Source organism: Henckelia pumila, unplaced genomic scaffold (assembly GCF_033568475.1).
Source record: "Henckelia pumila isolate YLH828 unplaced genomic scaffold, ASM3356847v2 CTG_461:::fragment_3, whole genome shotgun sequence".
Taxonomy (NCBI): Eukaryota; Viridiplantae; Streptophyta; class Magnoliopsida; order Lamiales; family Gesneriaceae; genus Henckelia; species Henckelia pumila.
Window position 1 is genome coordinate 6,019,859 of NW_027331831.1, and position 18,139 is coordinate 6,037,997.

Genomic DNA, 18,139 nt, shown 5'->3' on the forward strand with positions numbered 1-18,139 from the left:
CTTGATTTTGGATATTGTTCTTGATAATTGCAAATATCTTACGTATGTTTCTTTGTAATCCGACTTTACAAAATGTCCACATTTAAGCCTTTCCACCTAGGGAACATACATTAACACATGTATACTTGAAACTATTTACCAAAACTTAATTCATTTGGTTCATCACATTTACATTATATAATATATTAGCTATTGTCGATTAGGCAACACGGAGGGCATAACAAAGCCAGTGAATGAAGCAAAGCACCGCCGAGACACCAGAAATTACCTCATCTGTCTGATAGCACGGAGGTGCTCCATGAAAGCATCGCGTCCCTCGCAACAGAGGGTAGATCTGCAAACGAATCAAAACGCAAGCATACAAATTAGAAAAGATTCAGGTTCAAGAGATAATGTGCGGTTCCTCAAAAACTTCAAATTGCAAAACAATACCAAGTTTGATGCTAGTTAAGCTTTTTACCTCGTACTACTTGCAACGCTACAGAAGGTATGTCTATTTGGTCCTCGAGGAGTCTGTATACGTCTACCAGCTGCAAAAACATGTCAAGCATGTCACACTTACATTTCATGACATGTGGTGGTTGGGGGGGGGGGGGGGGTGGGGGGAGGGGTGGAACCAAAAACAAGACAACGATCTAAGGTACAATATAAAAGTTTATGTCCACAAAATTCACCTCGATAGGAGGAAGACCAAAAGCTACGATATACATCACTCCACCAAAGATATAGTTCAAAGATGCAATGAACTATTCGTTCGTCACGTTTGTTTAGACTTGGCATTTGAATTCCAACTCAATTTGTTTAGTTCGAACTTAATTATTAAGTTATGTTTTCATGATCTTGTCCAACTCTGATAATAAAATCAATCAAGCTATTAATAAATAATGAAAGCTTGAAGCGACACACAAGCTATCAAACAGAACTGTTGGTTCACAAATATATTCTTTTTTTGACAAAAGGTTCACAAATATATTCAAACAGGTATGATCCCGTCTTGAGTTAGACAACTTCGATGACATCAAACAAATAAAAGACAACTCCGAAGTTCGAGAGTTGGCTAGATTCGTTCGTCCTCCTACTTTATAGAACACGTACAACTCGAGCATACAGTCAAGTCTCAGCCAGTGTAGGTAGGCACCATATAAAAACTAAGGTTCCGTTTGGACATGCAATCATAAAATTTATAAAATGTTTTAAAAGTTGCTTTAAAAATAAATATGTGATTGAACAACTATTCTATAAAAAAAATTTAACATTTCTAAACCAATGTTGTTCATCTTTGCCTTTCGTAGTTCCATTCTAAAAACATCACTCAAGTGTTCTTTAAAAACTGTTTTTTAAAAACTGTACTTGAAGAAACTTTTTAAAAAATATTTTTCAAAAACATTTTATAAACAATTTCTCCAAGCACATTCTTTCAGTTTTTTTTCACTAAAAATTTCACAAACCTCTTGAATGTGGAGCTTTGAATCTTCTGTAAGAGCAAGTATAAGCTGCCTCCGGATTCCTTCATCAATTAGAAAAAGTCGAGTCCCATCCTTGATGGTGTCTGTCAGATCCAATTTCCTTTCAACTCGCCTTTCAATAGACTTTGGCCTGAATGAGAAGAACCCGTAACAGCCAAAAAATATAGGGCGTTCGCAGTTAATGAGTGCCCAAGTTTGTTTCCATATCTAGGGTGGGAAAGTAACAAGTTTTGTCACAAAGAAAATTCAAATTATTCTGCTGCTGATGGGAAAATCCAAACTCAATTAAATAGTCAACAGGAAGTGACGAACATGTTATTTCCTTGTAGTGCAGGGTTGCTGCTCATTTTTGCTACATTTTCCTTCGCTAGAACAATTAGGTTCTCAAGTCTTTTCCACTGGAAAATGCCATCTTTAAATAGAACCTAGCAAATCAAGCAGAGGATAACATCAAAAACTGCACCAGTCAGTAATCTAGAGTCCTCCACAACACATCTTCTACACATTGAAGATAAAGTGTACACACATATAGAGTAGGAGCCACCAAGAAAACAATAAGATCAAATGCACATACATTGCCAGACTCCAAAAGAAGGATAATAAATTATTTACCAAAGGATAAGAAACTAACCTGAATCAGACGTTCACGTAAAGCAGGATTTGGGTCTGTCAGGAGACGCTTTGCAACATAAGGATAGGCAACCTATTTCAAAATTTTCCACTTGAAATGTTAACTATACACACACACACACACATATATATATAACTGTGCTGGATAGCAGAAAACGATCCGCAAGTTCGAAAATTCACAGCTGAATACTGTTGGTATTCAAGGGAATGTTAACTATTTATCCCAATTCGACAGTTTTACTAATGCAGTTATATGCCATGTGGTAAGAAACATTTATTATTGAATCACAGGGTTCACATAACTCCCCATTTAAATTTTACCAACACAATTAATGCAGTCAACACATGAGGTGAAATTAATTGTGGCCCCATGTAATATTCAGAAGTGGCTAAAAACCAACCGAGATAACAAAATGAGCATAGACATGGGGTTGAGGATATATAGTAAGATGAACCAGGGGGTAGTTTTTGAAGCACATTTTAAAACAAATGAGGTCGTGTGCCCCTTTTCTAACCTCTCAAGGGGTTTCATGCCTACTTTTGAAATATCACCAGGATTTTACCCAGTGAATATAAATTGTTATGATTTGGTATGCATATTGAGAGAGCTATTACTTTTGGTGATAGATTTAATTCCTTTCTCCAATATCAGCACAATTTCCCATTCTTCCCAGACAAATGTTTAACCACTTTGAAAAAAATTTCTTGGAGTTTTTGGAGCTAAGATGGTACTGAAACATCCTTGGAAAATCAGCCATTCGTTCACGTGCCCACAATCCACATGAAGCATTCCACTAAAACACCGTTCACAAATAAAGGGAAAATTGCATCACCTCAAGAAACTTGAAATTTGGTTCCAGGGTGAAACAAATGCCTTCTTGAGTCAATAAAGAACGGATAACAAGAGAGAATCTTTCTGGAATACGGATAGGGTAATTGTAAACAAGCTGATTAAATTTTCCTGCAAGAAAAGTGAACAACAGAAGCATATCAATCAAAAGCAAAATTAGCTCATATTTTGTAGACTTTTATCTTTGAAAAAACAATATTCAACTCTCCACATGAAATTATATAAAAGCATTGTCGCATTTTTCCACTTCATCCATCGCAAGAAGGAAAGCAAAAACCAAAACATGATATAGAAATCCACTCAATCACTGAGAAGTGAGAAATAGTTGAGAATACCTGTGACACTTCTGAAGTTAAAGTCAGAAAGACCTTTTCCAAGGGAATTTTGCCAAATTGCTTCAAGGGCTGGAATAATGGGGGATACATCAGTTCCAGGTGCAAGAAAACCAAGCCTAGTAAAATCATTGGCCATCTCAGCATAGTCTTCATTTACAGCATGGACAACAGCATCTATCAGTATCTGTTTATTTAGCTGAGAAAAATAGAATAATAAGTTGGTAATAATCTCTTTTAGAAATTAATGAAGAATGGGAGCAGCAGCACTGAGGTGATAAAGGTTGAAACTATGAAGTCAGAATATCATGTTCTCCACACAGAGAGAAGAAATAAAATAATAAACACGATCTTTGTGGAACTCTTCTCATCCTGAAATGGGCAAATTTCTTTTAACACATAATTGTAGAGTTGAATAGCCACATATCTCTCCCTGTGTCCAAAAATGCATACCCTCATTTCCTTTTGTAGACATCCTTAAATTAACACTCCTTTTCTTAATACACAATTTTCTTACCATTGTTCTTAAATGTGACATTCGTACTAATATACCGATTTAAATATTTGAGTTGCACTATTATCACCACTATAGTTTTGGTAAAAAAATTTTTTTTGATAGGAAACGAAAATGTTATTAATTTAATAAATATGGTTAATTACATAAAGTGAACCAGCAGTCCACAGAAATATACTAGAGTCAAACCAAAACAGAATCAACTATCATTCTATGTCAAAACTAAACTCCAGTCCCTATACAAATCTGATATCGCAAAAGATTGTTAGTCTGGACACTTATCCAAGTGGCTATCTTAACTTGATCTTGTCCCAAAGTTCTCCCAAGGTTCTGCAGAATCTTCAAAAATCCTTCTGTTTCTCTCTAGCCACACTGACCAGCACACACAATGCACTATTACTTCCCAAAAAACTTTTCCCTTCTTTCCCAGCAAACCTCCTAAATCCGCTTCGAATAGTTCGTTTGTGGAACTCGAAGTCACTAAAATTGGTTTGATTTCTTAAAATTGAAAGGCAATGCAATTTTTAGTAGGAGGATCTATAATGCCCAGATTCCACGGCTGTCCCCACTGTACCAACAAATGTCTTTCCAGCGTGTTTATGTCAGTCACACGCACCTGAAAGCTTTCCCAAGAGTCACTCATCTCATAGTTACCCCAAGTCAAACACGCTTAACTTTAGAATTTATAAGTTATGAGCTCCCGAAAAAAAGATGTAACTTGTTGACTGTCAGTGGGTCTTTCCAGCGTGTTTATGTCTTCAATCACACGCACCTAAAAATTTTCCCAGGAGATACTCATCCAATAGTTATCCCAAGTCAAACACGCTTAACTTTAGAGTTTTTAAGTTATGAGCTCCTGAAATAAAGATGTACCTTGTTAATATGGGTAGTAACTATAATATTTTAAAAGTCCTCCTTAATTATATAGTCTCATACCTCCACGGTTTTAAAATCTCTCTCATTCCGGCTTTGGATCGGTTCATTCTTGTTCTTTTTCGCCTAGAAGCATGCCAGGAGTCGCTCTTTGTCCGCGCAACTTCTTGGAACTGGCGATCACTCCGCGCCTTCTTTGGCACCCCTGTCACATGTCCACCAGCTTTCGCTTGGTTCATCCACGAACCACACTATACTAAGAGAGATCAACTCTAATATTGTTCTCAGTCGACTCTAATACCAACTACAACGCCTAGATTCGACGATTGTTGCCATTGTACCAACACGGGTCTTTCCAGCGTGTTTATGTGCTAAATCACACGTACCTTGCAAAATTTCCCAGAGGGTCACCCATCCCATAATTACCTTAGGTCGAGCATGCTTAACTTTGGGAGTTTTTAAGTTACGAGCTCCAAAAAATTAGATGCACCTTGTTTATATGTGCAGTACTTATTAAATCTATTAAGCTCTCCCCACCTGTAAAGTCTCATATAGGGATGGCAATGGGCCGGGTTCAAACCCGCCCGATCAAAAGGGTCCCGGGGTAGGTCCGGACCCGGTCAACAGGTCTAGAAGCGAGTCCGGGGCAGGTAACGGGTTTGAGTCAACACGCCCCGGACCCGTCCCGTATATTATTAATAATAGGTTATATATATACATACATATATATATACAAAAATGATCCCCTACACCCTAGGGTGCAGAAAATTTGTGAGCGACCACCGGGTTTTAGTGGTTTTTTTTTTATTTTTTTGCACCACTAAAACTCACTACCAGGTTTTAATGGTCGCTCATAGATACTAGGGTGCAGGGGATCAAAATTATATATATATATATATATATATATATAGCAAATATAATTTTGAAAACTTCAAATGTCCTAATTCCTCCCAACCCTATCTATCACGCAAATCTGGGTCTTCCCTCCTGCTCTCCCTCTCCCTCTCCCTCAAGCCGTCAAGAGATTTTCCAGAAGCCATTCTCGCTCACGGAGTCACGGCTAGAGATGTCAATTTGGGTTGAGCCCGTCGGGCCAACCCTGCCCCGCCATTAAAAATGACGGGTTGGGTTGAAGAATTGGCAGCCCGTTTAGGGGCGGGTCGAAACGGGCTGACCCATTTGGGCCGCAGGCCAAGGCGGGTCGGGGCGGGCCGGCCCGCCAATTTTTTATTTTAAAAAATTTATATTATAATTAATATTTTAAATATTTTATGTATGATTTATAAGTTTTGAACAATTTATATTGTTTGAAATGTTTTATATATGATTATAAGTTCTAAATGACTTATATAATTTATTATAATTTATGTTTAATTGATAAATTTTAAAAATTTATGTTATTTATAACCATTTATTTAGTTTGAATTAGTTTTTAAATATGTATATCATTTATAATTGTTTATGTTTGATTTTTTTAAAGTTATTTTTATTTTTTAAATATTTTTTGATTTTTTTTTATTTTTTGGCGGGTTGGCTCGCCCAACCCACAACCCATGACGGGTTGGGTTGGGCTGGGATAGTCCCAACCCGCCATCAAGTCACGGCCTTTCGAGATCTTCGTCTTCGGTGTGTGCTTTTTATTATATGCTACAACAAATGGTGATTCATTCGAGGAGATTCAAGCACCGGAATTGTGCATCTGTTTATTTCTTGTTTAAATTTGCTGTTTTTTTTAATCTCAGTATTTCTATGTTTTGAATTTGAGCCCTCGAGTTAATTTTTCTTTTGAAGTTATTTGTTCGTACGGTTAGTTACATTTGCTCGGATTGTGTTTGATCGATACCTATTTTAGTTTATATTATATATGGTGAAGCTTATCTTCTTGATCGATTGAATGTTGGATGCTCGAAAGTCGAATCTATGGAAGGGTGCTAGGTTATTCTTTACCTTTTTACAAATTGGGCTAGCTCAATTAACCCTGCTTGTTATTCTTTACCGTTTTTTGTATTGCTATTCAGTGTCGTGAACAGATTGTGTTATTCATTGCAATTACATGAATTGGTTTTCTTTTTACAAACTTAAGTGTTTTTATTTTTTCACATTTTGAGCGGGTTGGCGGGTCCAACCCGCATTGGACCCACCGGGTTTTTAAGACGGTAGGGGGGGGGGGGGCGAAAAGGAGGCGGGGCGCGCGTAGGATTTCCTCTAGGCGGGGCGGGTCCCGGGTTTGGCCAAACCCGCCCCGCTGCCATCCCTAGTCTTATACCTGCACAGTTTTGGAACCCCTCTCATCCCAATGAAAGATCGATCCATTCATGTTCTCCTTCGCCTAAAAGCCTGTCAAGAGCCGCTCCTTGTCGGTGCAACTTTTTGGTGTCGTCGATCACTCCCTGCCTCTTCGACCCCGGGAATCACAGAATTGATGGGAGCAACTCGAAACTAGAGCTCGGATTATAGTAATAGTTAAAAAGATTTTTGTGCTCCCGCTCCCACCAACAATAGCTTTTTATATAGCAAGCATTTAGTTATATAAATGATTGTCTGAATAACTATAATACATGTCGTACCATTGTCACCCACTAACATACATAAAATCGATTACGACAATGTTAAATACAAACGATTATGAAAAAGTACGAGTGTATTAGTGAAAAAGTGATATAAATTAAACCAATAAAAATCTAAATTCTAGCGAAATCGAAAAACTGCCTAGTGTCCGCACATGGATGGCCAAAAGTGAACCTTGCACGAATATCTATGTGCAGACTCTATGGGGTTGACTAGTATGGTAATTATGTCGTGTTTTAGAAGTTTTTATTGATGTTGGTTGCTGATTAGAGCGAAGTTCCACTCAAATTATATCTCGAATATCTGACATTTCTTTTGATGTTGGTTGCCAATTATAATGGTATGGTTTGGGGTTATTTTGGGGACTATATCTTTCTTATGTAACACTAAATTTCAAATTTAGTTTTCAAGGTAATATTGTGTGGAATATTGTGATTATTGTATACTATTGAAGGTAGAGTAAAGTGTCCTTATAGTCATATGGTTCCTTTGGTTCATTGTTGTTTTTGTTTAATTCACATATGTGTGAATGTGATTTACTGAGCCTTGACTCACCCCTTTCTGAGTTCCGTACGCCGAATGACTTGAGAGTTTTGCAGGCGGTGGAACTTTAGCCCTTTCTTTTGGTGTTAGAGCTTATTAAACTTTTTTCCATACGTATTAAATTAGTGGGGGAGTTTTGCATTATATTTTGTGGCTCTTGATATTCGTATTACATTGGTTTGCATAATTTGTGCATGCAAACTTGCAAATGTTTTTGGCTTGCTATTTAATTTGTATTTAACCTGATAGTATGATTATTTTCGAAATGAGAAGGCATTTAATGTCATGAGAGTGGACCTACTTCTATTGTTTAGGTTGTGATATGGGATTTGTTCTCTTAGAAAATAAATTATGATACCGAAATTAGAGCTGCAAAAAGAGTCTACACATGCAAACGAAAAAGAAAATCACCAGCATTTGATATGGATAAATATTACGAAGCAGCAAGAAAATAGAGGTTGTAACTTGTAAGGTATTTCTCACCTGGCTGAGAACAGCTACATTCCCAAAATCTACATAAGCAATGCGTCCATCACGCATGGCAAAGATATTTCCAGGGTGTGGATCCCCATGAAATAGCCCAAACTCTAGCAACTGCCGCAAGGCAGCACTTACTCCGACAGTCAAAAATCCATTGACATCAATTCCTCCATCCTTGATAGCCTGAATTTGAGGAGTACCATAGAATCATGTGGAAACACTAATTTTTATAAGGTGAATTAACATTCGAACCTGAGGATCGGTGCATCGAATTCCATCTATCCACTCCATCACTAGCACGTGTTGCCCAGAAAGCTGCTTGTAAACACGAGGAATTTTGACTGTTGGATCATTTTTGAAGTTCTCATAAAAATCTTCGATGTTGCGGGCTTCCTAGATAGGCAAATAGTGGAATATGAATTATCAACATGCGGAATTAATCTGAAGTATAATTACTCAAGGTTCTTTTACATTGATTCTATAATAAATATCTAGGGACATGTTTAAACAAAAAAATAGGGGGGAGGGGGTGGGGGGATGTAATTTTCCCCTTGTCAACAAAAGTGTTGGAAGGCGATACCAAGGTATAATCAAGCTCCTCCAAAAGCTTTTCGCCAAATTCATCAACTATGAGCTCAGCATTACAACCCAGTTTTTGCAGGCTTATGCCATTCAAGAATGAAGCAAGAGTTCGGAAAAGAAAAAGATCTCTGTAAATAATGGGTTCTATCTCAGGCCTTTGCACCTGCAAACACAAACAAATGTCATACATCCATGTCAGAGTCTCTTTATGTCCAGATGCCGTGATTGAACAAATAATTAGCCTAAACCAGAAAGCCATTATCAACAGAAGGCGTGAACGGTGAAACAAGAACTGAGCTAAGACAAATTCAAGAAGAATAATGGATTTAGACGTGAACTGTAACAACCAAACAAAGAAATGAAAACTATTAATTATACTCAAAGCTGTAAAAATAATAACATGTAAGATGTTGTACGGCCTAAACCCATTTTATACGTGGCCCAAAACATTTGTGTCTTTGAAACAACTGCGCAAGTGCAACATTTGGTTTGCCAATACAAAAACCGGTTTTAAAATTTCATCACCTTCATATATGAAAGTGGAATGTCACCCTATATGCACCCCATTTGCACAATGCAGCATAAAACTATATTTTTGCCATATTGCACTCCCGAAACACACAGAGTTGGCACAATGCAATTTTGTGAAATATGCCAATTATCCAAATTTGTGAAAGCTCGCAAGATGTTTGTCACAGTACCTTAATAGCAACATCTTCCCCAGTGGCCCGCAATGTTGCTCGATAAACTTGTCCCAAGCTTGCAGCTGCAATTGTCTTTGATGAAATTTTGCTGAAAACAGCTTCAAGGGGCTGGCCTAGTTCCTCTTCTATGATGTTAAAAGCAACCTACACCACTTCAATGAGGCTTGATTGGTTAAAAATACATAGAAAATAAGCATAATAAAGAATAAATCAATTACCTGGTTGGGAAAAGAAGGAACGTCATCTTGAAGGATGCAGAGTTCGTTCATGTAGTCCTCTCTAATAATATCAGGCCTATTTGCCAGCACCTTTGTGCAGAAATCAAAGAGAATAATAGTTTAAGAAAGGAAGAGACACTCCAAAAGCATGATTAACATGATTCTATAATACATGGCTTGGCTTTCCAGTATTCCATCTTTAGCATTACGTGTAATCCCATAAATTCATACAAGTAATAGGATTCTAATCAATCAAGGCTTGGTTTTATGATTTTATAAATACTGCTAAGAATTCTTGGTATTATGCCTAAGGCTACACTGCAATAGGCATAACACCAAGAATTGTTGTACAAGAGCATAGAGTCACTAATAGTCGACGCTACTCAGAGAATGAATTAGACTTCGTAGATAGGTGTAAATCGAAGGCTATCAGTGGATAGCTTTCAGTTTGAAAGTAAAGAGAAGTTGAAAATTACACCACCTTTTACCTTCTATAATTCTCTTGTTCTTAACCTTACTTTGTCGCATATCATTGACCGTTGTGCCTTACTTTCAAAATTTCTATTCGTATTAATTCTTAGAAACAAGCTTTCATAAGTTTTATCTTAGTTCTTTGAAAGATTAAAAGTCGAGCCATTGTAGCTCTACTGCATTCCGGATCAGTCATAGAAGTTCGATAAAATTACTTGTTCACCTTCTCATTACCATTTATAAACTGATCACTACGGGACCAACAAGGCAACAATTATCAATCCATTAGAGATATATCAACAAAAAAAAATTTCCATTCAAGTAACAAAAGCACAAGATTACAGAATCTAGGGGAAAATATACCTGCCCGGCTTTGATGAAAGAAGGGCCCAAGTCACACAAGAGATTCCTCAATTGGCGAGCCCGAAAAGGAACAACTTCTTCATCCCGGCCCACAAGACAATCGTACATCAAAGCAGACCAATACAGTCCCAAACTCCACACAATTTCCACTCCTCGACCAACTAACGATAATATAGTCCCCCTTGATTCAAACACTTTACTCCTCACCTAGAGGGGTAACCAAAATTAATTGATAAAGGTCGAAAACCAAAATAAATAACTTCAGTGATAATAAAGCAGTGCTTACAATGCAGATGCAAGCAAAAACAACTCCTACAGCATGACACAAACAATGTATGCAAGTGCTCCATTGGTATTTTAAGCTATCGCAAATTTAGAAAACCGTTTTTAGCATAATCTTTGAATTTCAGAAATGTAATCAACACGACAAGTAAGGTTCACGATAACAGCAGAACATGAAAGGCAATCTGCATAAATGATTGGTGCATTCAAATTACTATTTCATAAAAGATAAAAGTATTTCGCAGATGCTATAATCCACGTCATGTACATAACTTACAACCAGCAAATTCAAGGTTCGAGACTCTTGTCTTGCTTGTCAAGCAACAAAACACACAAAGTCCAGACTTATTTGGTATAAAGTAATCCGAACACATATTAAAACCAATTTTACAACTAAAAGTTAAGAAAATATCAGATAAACTGTTAGAAAGTACACATTTTATGGATTAAGTCGAATTAATTTCAGCAAGTTTATTATACTCCAACATATTAAAAATTAAAATTCGGCAATAACTCACTCTAACACAAAACATTCAGAAAACTGCAACAGAAAAGCACATGACAAAATTAAATAAAAGCAACCACCAAGTCAATCAGTGTAATTACTTACTAACGCCGGTGTATACTTTCGGAATGGAACACAGACACCGCGTTCGATGTCCAGCTGCTCCAAGGCGCTACTGCCGCTTGTACTTAAAGGGTTTTCGAGTGGTACCAAGGACTCAGTTTTCGCAGCTCGAGCTACACTACGATTTCCACTCCGACGTGTACCCGCTTCAGAATTCCGATTCGACCTTACGTGAATACCGTAGCTGTTTAGACTGCTACTAAATGGTGACAGTAACGGTGAATGAGAAGAATTAGTGCATATACAATTTGAGCTTATCAACGCCATAATTAAATCCTATAATTGTGTGTGAACACTGAATAAAATAAGGTAAAGTCCAAAAAAATTGCGCCTTTATACTGTGACGTGCAGATATATGTAGGAATTCCAGAAAAACTAGGTCAATTCGAGGTGGGTTTTTGCTGTGAGTTCATGGGAATGCTGTGTTCATGAATTTCAGGGTGAGGAATCAGGACCATGAACTTGGGGTAGAGAGAGGAGCAGGTTGCTGCTTCAGCGAGGTGTACTTTTCATTGTTAAATTTGTACTTTCACACACACACATATATATAAATATAAATAAAATAATTTTGATTCCACGCAAAAATCCACAATTTTTGGTCATCATCACAATTCTGACCATTGAAATTAAAATTTGTATCATATTATATATCGTTGGATTCATATTTTCGAAACAATCATAACATAAAAATTTCAAGACAATCGGAGTTGTCATGGATACCACGCAACCCTAGGGTGCATGATAACATTTATGTGTATATATATGATACTATTTTCAACGTATTATATTAGTGGTTGTGGACACCTGCAGCGTAGTTGTCGTCTTGTCGATACCTAAATACACTTGATACCCGGAGGAGGAAATCACATCAGCTCCTCGATGACCATAAGATAAAAGCTCGTCCCTAATCAACTAGGACCAGCTCAGGAGCTCGGCCAAGCTCCCCCACTATAATTACCAGCTTGGGTCGGGAGCTCAGCTCGGGAGTTTGGGAGCTCAGCTCGGCCCTGATGTCAGTAGGGAGTTAGCTTGGCAGATTGGTTCTGCAACCTTGGTGAGCTAGCTGGGATGTTAGGATCAGTGTTTAAAGTGAGTTCAAGGGTTCAGCGATAACTCATTCACTTCTCTCCATATGACTCCAGGGAGAGCAGCAATATAGAGTCCTAGTGATTACAGTTCAGCTCAGATAAGATGTACAGATCAATAGTTCCTTTATCAAAGGAGATCCAGACGAGATCTCCGCCTATATGTTCGGGATCGTGATCCCAGGATTCTCGGGTTCTTAATTAGGAAGGTAAGCATAAGGTCCGGAGCCCTCTCCTATAAAGACCAGGTTTATTTTCATTGTTTAGATCCTAATTTTTCACTCATGTGCACACACCACTCTCTATATTTCGCTATCCTAGCATCTGACTTGAGCGTCAGAAGGGATATGACGGAACACCTTCCGGCCTCCCTTTAACACTCTTGTTCGTGGTTTCAGGCCAGCAGCAGATCATCTTTTGTTGGAGGAGTTTTGTCAGCTCATCCAAGGAGATCATTTTATTGAGGTATATCAATTGGCACCGTCTGTGGAAAACTTTAAGCTAAGGCGTAGATATGGCAGGAAGAGGAAGAGTAAGAGGAGGGGAGGAGGGAATGTGGCGGACATGACTGTAGATCAGCTCAACCAGTTCATCATTCGAACGGTGCAAACGGCCATGGGTCAGAATCCACCACCTCCTCCCCCCCCCCCCCTCGGAGGTCAGTCAAACCAAATGGATGCGGTGTGGGAGGAGATCAGGAGATTGGGTCGGCAAGTTGGAGGTCGGCCTGGGCCTATGCAGAGGGAAAGCCCTTTCGCTCGGGCTATTCTAGATGAATAACTCCCTGTGAATTTTAAGTAGCCCACCTTAGGGGAGTACGATGGGAGCTCAGATCCAGAGGAACATTTGGGGAGATTTGAAAATGCAGCCCTGCTGCATAGATATTCGGATGCAATTAAATGTAGGGTCTCCCTCACTACTCTGGTGAGGTCAGCTCAGCAGTGGTTCAACCTCTTACAACCTGGTAGCATCCGGAGTTTCAATGACCTCAGCTCAGCTTTTCTACACCAATTTGCGAGCAGAAAAAAATATTTGAAGACCTCTCTCAGTTTGTTTAATCTTAAGCAATCTGAGGTGGAACCTTTGAGGGAGTATGTTCAGCGCTTCAATACAGAAGCTCTGGAAGTACCTGCTGCCACTGCTGACACCCTGGTGAACTCTTTCACTCATGGTTTAAGGGGATGAGAGTTTTTTAAATCCTTGTTTAAGAAGCCTCCTTTGACTTATGATGAGCTCCTTAGCCGAACTGAGAAGTACGTGAATTTGGAGGATGCACAGAGACAAAGAAGACATGAAGGAACATCTGTAAGTAGGTCAGGAAATAAGTCAGGAGTAAAGGTGGAAGGTAAAGTGGAAGTTGGGAGAAAGAGGGTTGCGGAAGAGCCAAGCAGATGTAAGGGATCTTATCCTTATGTGCCTCTTTCAATGAGCTTGGAAAAAATGATGCAGGTATGTGAGGAAAGGCAAGTGCTTGCGAGACCCCGGAATGCTGAAAGAGGCCCGCGGTTGCCTCCATCTAATAAATTCTGTGATTTTCATCAAGAATATGGACATTTCATTAATGACTGCCTGAGGCTAGGCGAGGAGGTGCAGATAATTATTTCTGAGGATGCTCGACTCAGGGCTGAGCTGACTCGGAGAACAAACCCTCCTCGCCAAGGCCGAGCTCCTCAATGGAGGAATCAGGGAAATGAAGTAAGGGGAAACCAACCTGATCATCAAAGAAGAGCTCCACGAAATGGTCAGGAAGATAGGGTTGAGCAAATTGCAAATCACCCTCATATGGGTGTGATCAATATGATTTCAGGAGGCACTACGAATGGACATTCAGGAAGGGCTCGCAAAGCTCACGGGCGCAGGTTGGAAAATTTTGAGGTGAATTCTTAGCTCAGCTGTCCTACTGATCCGAACATCAGTTTTGGGAAGGAAGATTTAAAAGATGTGGTGGTACCTCATAATGATCCCTTATTGGTCAGCTTGACCATAACCAACTATGATGTGGCTCGCATCTTTGTGGATACTGGGAGCTCATTGAACATTATCTTCAAAGAAACCCTTGAACAAATGAAATTGGAAGGATTTGAGTTGGACCCAATCACCACGGAGTTGTATGAGTTCACTGGTCATGCTTTGCAACCGTTGGGACAGATAGTGCTCCCATTATCTCTTGGAAATGGAGTGCAGAGAGTAACCAATATGGCTTGCTTCACGGTGGTGGATGCACCATTCTCTTTTAATGGAATATTGGGGCGCCCTTCCCTGAGTGATTTTCGAGCCGTGACATCCATCTATCATCAGAAGTTGAAGTTCCCAAGTGGAAGAGAAGTGGGGGTCGTTCGGCATGATCAAAAGGCAGCTCGGTTGTGCTATGTGAATGAGGTAAAGATTGATGCAAAAAAGAAGATGAGGGAGGTAGGAATGGTTTCAGTAGGTCGGGCATTGAGGGCGTTTGGTCAGAAGGTGCTTCTGATGTCTAAAGAAGGTCATGAGAAGGTGGAGTTAAGCCCGGGATCTCAGATTGTTAAATTAGCTGCTGATCTCAACCCATCGATGAACCAAAGCTTGGGTGACTGCTTGAAGAAGAACAAAGATGTTTTTGCTTGGTCTGTATCAGAGCTCACAGGGGTTAGTGAAGAAATTATGGTTCATCGACTCAACACTCTTGCGGGAGTGAGGCCGATAAAACAGAAGAATATACACTTTGGACCGGAAAAGGATAAGGTCATTAAAAAGGAAGTGGATGAGCTCCTTAAGACCAGACACATTAGGGAAGTGCAGTTCCCTACTTGGTTATCAAATGTGGTCTTGGTCCCTAAGAGCTCAGGCAAGTGAAGGATGTGTGTTGATTTCAGAGACTTGAATAAGTCATGTCCCAAAGATTGTTATCCACTGCCTCGAATCGATCAGTTGGTTGACTCTACGGCAGGTCATCAGTACTTATGCTTCATGGATGCATATCAGGGGTATCACCAAATTCCTTTGGCAGAGGAAGATTAGGACAAAGTAAGTTTCACTACCACTCATGGAAATTTTTGTTACAGAGTGATGCCTTTTGGTTTGAAGAATGCAGGGGCCACTTATCAAAGGCTCATGGATAGAGTGTTTGCCTCCCAAACTGGCAGAAATGTGGAAGTTTATGTGGATGATATTCTGGTGAAGTCTCAGGATGATGTGGGATTGATGGCCGACCTTGAGGAGAGTTTCTCGACTTTGAGGGCTTACCGGGTGAAACTCAATCCGGAGAAGTGTGTATTTGGAGTTAGGGGAGGTAAATTTTTGGGTTACATGGTAACTGAGAGGGGCATATAGGCCAATCCTGAGAAGGTGCAGGCTATCCGATCCATGTCTACTCCTCGTAATCTGCAAGAAGTTCAGAGGTTGGCAGGAAGGATACCAGCCTTGTCTTGATTTATATCAAGATCAACCCATAGAAGTTTACCTTTCTTCAAAGTGCTTCGCAAAGCCAAGAAATTCGAATGTGATGATGAATGTGGAAGACATTTGATGACCTAAAAAGTTATTTAGCTGAACTCCCTGTGTTGGCTAAGGCAATTCCAGGTGAACCGTTGTACATCTACTTGTCAGCTTTGGAAGGGGCGGTCAGCTCAGTACTTGTTAGGTAGGAGGGAGCAGCTCAACTCCCTATCTATTTCTTCTCACATGCCCTTAAGGGGGCTGAACTCCGGTATTCGGAGGTGGAAAAGTTAGCGTTGGCCTTGGTTATGACAACAAGGAAGCTCAGACCTTAATTTCTATCACATCCTATTGTGGTACTGACCAACGACTCTATTGGGAGGATATTGACTCGAGTTGATATTTCTGCAAGATTGGTGAAATGGACTACGTAGCTCAGTGAGTATGACATCCAGTATGAACCAAGGTCAGCCATTAAAGCTCAGGCGTTGGCTGATTTCCTGGCCGAAACGAGACATATGGAAGCAGAGGATTTGTGGAAAGTATATGTTGATGACTCTTCTAATAGTGAAGGATGTGGAGTGGGGGTGTTTTTGATCTCCCCTCGTGGAGATGAGATCAGATTGGCAGTTAGGTTGGAATTTCGAGCTTCTAATAACGAGGCAGAGTATGAGGCTTTGCTAATCGGTCTCCGAGCAGCTAAGCAAGTTGCGGCAGCTCGGGTGCACCTCTAATCTGATTCGCAGTTAGTAGCTCAGCAGGTGAATGGAACGTATGAAGTCAAAAATGAAAAGTTGAAGGAATACATGAGGGCGATAGAGGAAGCTCGAGGTCTCTTCGATGAGGTAATGTTTGAACAAATTCCAAGGGAAAGCAATGAAAAAGCAGATTCCCTTGCCAAGATGGCTAGCTCACTTCATAACTGGAAAAATAGAGAGGTAGTCGTGCAAGTGGAATTAACACCATCTACTGAGCTCGCACAATTAGCTCAGGAGGAGAGTGACTGGAGAAAAGAGCTCTTGGAATACATGAAAAAGGGTGAGTTACCAAAGGATCCAAAAAAGGCATATCGGTTGAAGCAGAAGAGTCTCCGCTTTGTGATGATGGAGAGAGTTCTTTATAAGAGGTCATTTTCTGGACCTCATCTCAAATGTTTGGGCCCTAAGGAAGCTCATTATGTCCTAAAAGAGATACATGATGGGTGTTGTGGCAATCACTTGAGTTCTTATTCTTTAGCCCGCAAAGTGCTCTTAGCCGGATATTTTTGGCCTACTATTCTAAAAGAGGCTCTATCCTTGGTGGTTTCTTGTGATAGTCGACATAGCAGACTTCAGCACCAGCCAGCTGCATTAATGAAAGGGATAGTGGCAGCATGTCCTTTTGATCAGTGGGGGATTGACATTGTGGGTCCTTCTCCTTCTGCTCTAGCTCAAAAAAAGTTCTTATTGGTTGCTGTTGATTATTTTTCTAAATGGGTGGAGGCAGAGGCCTTAGCTCGAATCACTGAAGGGAAAGTTTTGAAATTTCTATGGAAAAATATCGTGTGCAGATTTGGAGTGCCACGAAAGCTCATCTCTGACAATGGAAGGCAATTTCAGGGAGCTCGGGTACAAGCCTGGTACAAAGAGATGAAAATTCAACAACACTTCACATCTGTCCATTATCCTCAAAGAAATGGTCGAGTGGAGGTGACTAACAGGTCTTTGGTGCAAAGCTTGAAGACACGCTTGGGGAAAGCTCAAGAAAGTTGGGTGGAAGAGTTCCCTAGTGTGTTATGGTCATATCGTACTACACAGAAAATTGGGACTGGAGAGACTCCGTTTAGTTTGGTATATGGAAATGAGGCAGTCTTGCCAGTAGAGATTGGGGAAGAGTCAGCTCGGATCATTTTCTATGATGAGAAAAATGGAGAGAGAAGAATGGAGGACTTAGAATTTATGGATGAAAAAAGAGAAGCTGCTGCTGTGAGACCCCGTTTCTAATCGTCTAATCTCTAAATAATCAATTTTTTTTAAAAAGGAAGCCGCGCGCCCGCGCCTGAACCTCGCAAAAGACAGTGCGCCCACGCCGAGACCTCGCAAAAACAACGGCACGCCCGCGCCGTCCTTCCGGGCTGCTGAACTCCAGGGCATAAAA

At 39.9% G+C, this 18,139-nt stretch overlaps 2 protein-coding genes across 3 annotated transcripts; one reads left to right on the forward strand and one right to left on the reverse strand.

Annotated features, from left to right (window-relative positions):
- Nucleotides 1–19: 19 nt before the first annotated feature.
- LOC140871846 (protein ACTIVITY OF BC1 COMPLEX KINASE 1, chloroplastic) lies at nucleotides 20–11,999 on the reverse strand. Of its 2 annotated transcripts, XM_073274585.1 has the most exons (14): nucleotides 11,487–11,999; nucleotides 10,595–10,801; nucleotides 9,761–9,850; nucleotides 9,540–9,686; nucleotides 8,837–9,001; nucleotides 8,509–8,649; nucleotides 8,260–8,439; nucleotides 3,282–3,477; nucleotides 2,930–3,057; nucleotides 2,098–2,169; nucleotides 1,779–1,891; nucleotides 1,449–1,596; nucleotides 461–530; nucleotides 20–334 (listed from the first exon to the last, which is right to left on the reverse strand). In XM_073274585.1, exons 1-14 carry the CDS (start codon nucleotides 11,769–11,771, stop codon nucleotides 270–272), a joined length of 2,007 nt encoding a protein of 668 aa, XP_073130686.1. In that variant the 5' UTR covers nucleotides 11,772–11,999; the 3' UTR covers nucleotides 20–269. The 2 variants fall into 2 exon arrangements, 1 of the variants encoding a protein (XP_073130686.1); XR_012147750.1 differs by lacking the exon at nucleotides 20–334 and having other exon boundaries at nucleotides 1,449–1,673.
- Nucleotides 11,933–16,737, forward strand: LOC140871938 (uncharacterized). The gene is made up of 7 exons (XM_073274680.1): nucleotides 11,933–12,027; nucleotides 12,988–13,303; nucleotides 13,391–13,741; nucleotides 13,799–14,448; nucleotides 14,566–15,417; nucleotides 15,631–15,877; nucleotides 16,438–16,737. Exons 1-7 carry the CDS (start codon nucleotides 11,933–11,935, stop codon nucleotides 16,735–16,737), a joined length of 2,811 nt encoding a protein of 936 aa, XP_073130781.1.
- The last annotated feature ends 1,402 nt before the right edge of the window (nucleotides 16,738–18,139 follow it).